General features: G+C 38.8%; 1 protein-coding gene across 1 annotated transcript; it reads left to right on the top strand.

The window, feature by feature from the left end:
- Nucleotides 1-1085: 1085 nt before the first annotated feature.
- Nucleotides 1086-2970, top strand: LOC139860076 (uncharacterized). The gene is made up of 2 exons (XM_071848848.1): nt 1086-1594; nt 1788-2970. The coding sequence occupies exons 1-2, from the start codon at nt 1086-1088 to the stop codon at nt 2968-2970; spliced, it is 1692 nt and encodes a 563-aa protein (XP_071704949.1).
- Nucleotides 2971-3372: the final 402 nt, after the last annotated feature.

The following is a 3372-nucleotide window of genomic DNA, read 5'->3' as shown; positions in this document are numbered from 1 at the left end:
GGACATGGTGATTGATCACTCGATGTTAGTGAAAGACGATCATAAGGTCACATAAAGAATATCAACACCCCATTTCACCCTCATTGCACTCAATCCTTGATTGATCTAATCTAGGATTGATCAATTGGCGCCATCCGTGGAACTCGAATTAGAATTGAATTCGAAAAATTTACTCTCGCGAAATCGAATGATTAGATTCGAAATTCAATTCTGATCGTGTTTTTGTTTGTAAATTTCAGGTCTTCATATCTGACGAAAGATATCAAGTTAAAATGACAACGTATAATAAGAAGAAAAGTAATATCACTACAGACGGATATGATTTTAGAAATCCGGCGATGTTTGATTTTCAGGCGAATCCTGAATTAAGCAAGCAAACGAAAGAATTTCTTGCTAAATCATCTGGAAATACTGTTCCTAATGAAGAGACACAGCTAAACGCTGTAACTGAAAGGATAACTGCAGCACGACGCAATCCTCAACAAATTGCTGCTACTCGCGAAGAACATACCACGGAAGAAATTCGATCAAAGTCTGCTTTAATAAGCTCACAAGGAAATGCGGATAAAAATCCAGCAGCCAAAGGCACTGCAATTGTTGCTAACAAAAATGCAGAAAAAAAAGCTACAATAAAAACTGTGAAGCGAGTAATAATGCCCCTAGAGGCAAGACAATTACTTAAAGAAAAAGGCCTTGATCTTCACATGCCATAGAATTATGAATGGTCGCTAAATGATACCTTATCGCATGCACAACAATTAGTGATAAATCACTTCGAAGATTCAAACAACGAAACGCGTGAACGCAATGCGTTCGGATCGCCTGTATTAATTTTGAAGAGAGCGAAAAATTCGAAAGTTCAACGTAAACATTCTGTTAATTCAGAATATGATCCCGAAATTATGAAAGTCACAAGATTCAAGCGTAAAAGGCCTGGAACGCCGATTCCCCGCTATATGGAAGAGGGTGAAACTTCACAAGCTGTAGAAAAAGAAAACGCACAGTTATTTCTCGTAGATATGTTTTGAAAAATTGCGCCAAAAGAAATGCAGCACGAGTTTAAATAGCCAGATGTTATTCAGAAGATGATTGAAAAATATTACGCCGATAGTAAAGAAAAACGCACTAAAAAAGCGACGGAGATTACTTCATTAACAGATCAATTTGTACCACATATCTCAGATTATCCGATCACAATGCCACCAATTATGCCCGCAGCTTTGGGCGTGTACTCAGGATTGACTGATCCGCTAGATTTTCTTCAGGGGTTTAAGGGCGTTGTGAGTACATATAATTGGGAAGAGCCAGTCGCTTGTCGTGTGTTTCCTATGGTTCTGCATGGACTTGCATGGGAATGGTTTCATAACTTAAATGCGCGAAGCATCATTGGCTTCATTGATCTTCGCGAAAAGTTTCTTATGCAATTCCAAAATCTCTTGCCACAGAAGAAAACGCATATTGAGTGCCATGATATTAATCAAGGATTTAAGAAAACACTAGGCGGTTTACTCACGCGCTACACTTATAAGTGCCAAAAGATACCCAACTTGCATGAAGACCAAAACATTTCAGGCTTTGTTCATGCTATTAATCCGTAAAAGCATCCTACGCTAGTCCGACGATTGCGCAGAAGGTTATGCAAGAAACTTATGATTACATTCGCTTCGAAGAAGATATCAATATCACGCAGAAGTGTAATTTGGGAAAAGAGAAGAATTGGCGAGATGATAATGACTCCTACCGCGAGGGTAATAATGACGGTTATCGTGATAATAATCGCGGATCAGGATAACAGAGGAAAATAACAATGGAGGATATGCGCGCAATGATCAACAGCGAAATAACGATGATAATGGCAATCACGGATACCACAATCGCAACCGCAATTCATCCAAGAAATGGAGCAATGATTCGTTTAGTATCATCCAAACATTGTCCAAAATGCCAAAAGAAATTTTAATGCAAGAGAGTATTGCTAGGACTTTCCCTGATCCGCCACCGCTGCCTGAAAACAACAGGCACGATAAATCAAAGTTCTGTGTTTTTCATGATGATTATGGTTATGACACGAATAGATGCCGCGACTTTGTTGAATTGATTGCTGAAGCAACAACGCAAGAAAAGCTTGATTGCCTTGATAAGACAACAAGCACTACAAATGCACAGATTGCACCTAATTTGTCAAACACACCAAGAACACCAGACGCAACTATGCAACAAGAGCGAAAAGCTCATGCAGTTAAAAATTTGGGTGCAAAAATCGTGGGCAAAAAGGAGAACTTGCAGGAAATCCAAGTAATAAACATGGTGCACATAAATAAAAATGCGCATAAAAGAAAGGCTGACAAAACATTGGAAAAATGGCAGTTCGCGCCAATAACATTCCCGCCAGTACAAGACTGTGGATTATCAGAAGTGCCTATTATTATATCCTGTAAGATTGCGAATACTGGAATTTTAATCATGAAAGTGCATGTGGACACGGGAAGCAGTGTGGATGTGATGTATGAGCAATGTTTTCACATACTACCAGAGGACATCAAGGCAAAATTAAAACCAATGGCAGTTTCATTATCCGGTTTTTCTAGAGAGTTTACGTGGCCTTTGGGTCAGTTAGAGCTGAACATTGAGCTTGTTGATGAGACAGACGCGAAGTTAACAAGACAAGCTTGGATAAACTTGTATGTTATGTGGTCTACTTCTCACTTCAATGTGCTTTTAGGACACACTGCGCTGTGCAAACTTGGCGTCATTTCTTCGACGATACATGGAATGGTGAAATTCGCAACTTGTAAAGGGACTGCAACGATGAATTCTGCGGAAGCAGAACCAATATGTGCATCTATCACTGCGCAGGAAAATGTTGGTATAAAGGGCCACATGATTGTGACAAACCGCATTGTTTCAAAGCAAATTAGCAGTACTTTTAATAAGAATGAGAAGACAAAAACACTGCAAGAAATGGCGTAAAAGCCAATTCATTTTATTGGAAAAATGCTTGCTGCAGAAAGAAACAACAGATCACTTGTTGGAAAGTTTACGTGCAAATTACATCTCATTGTGGAAGGATTGCGCGGATATTTTCAAAAGGATGCCGTACATGTTTTAATTGATGTGCCGACTTCGATTGAAACTAAAGAATCTGTTAACATGGTCACATGTGCAAATAGAACCAAAACGCGGGAGCTGTTTAATCAAAGATCACTATGGAACATTGCGAAGATTGCGCAAGTTCAAAGAACTAAAGTTAAAAGTGGAAAAAATCCTTCGTTTAAATATTAGTATAACAAGGCGCAACATAAGAAGCATGATTATGCATAAAAAATTTTGAATATTGTGGAAACTATTACCTCATGGAAGACTGCTTGTAAG

This window comes from Rutidosis leptorrhynchoides, chromosome 7, assembly GCF_046630445.1.
Source record: "Rutidosis leptorrhynchoides isolate AG116_Rl617_1_P2 chromosome 7, CSIRO_AGI_Rlap_v1, whole genome shotgun sequence".
NCBI lineage: Eukaryota > Viridiplantae > Streptophyta > Magnoliopsida > Asterales > Asteraceae > Rutidosis > Rutidosis leptorrhynchoides.
This window is presented reverse-complemented; position numbering and strand designations above follow the sequence as displayed.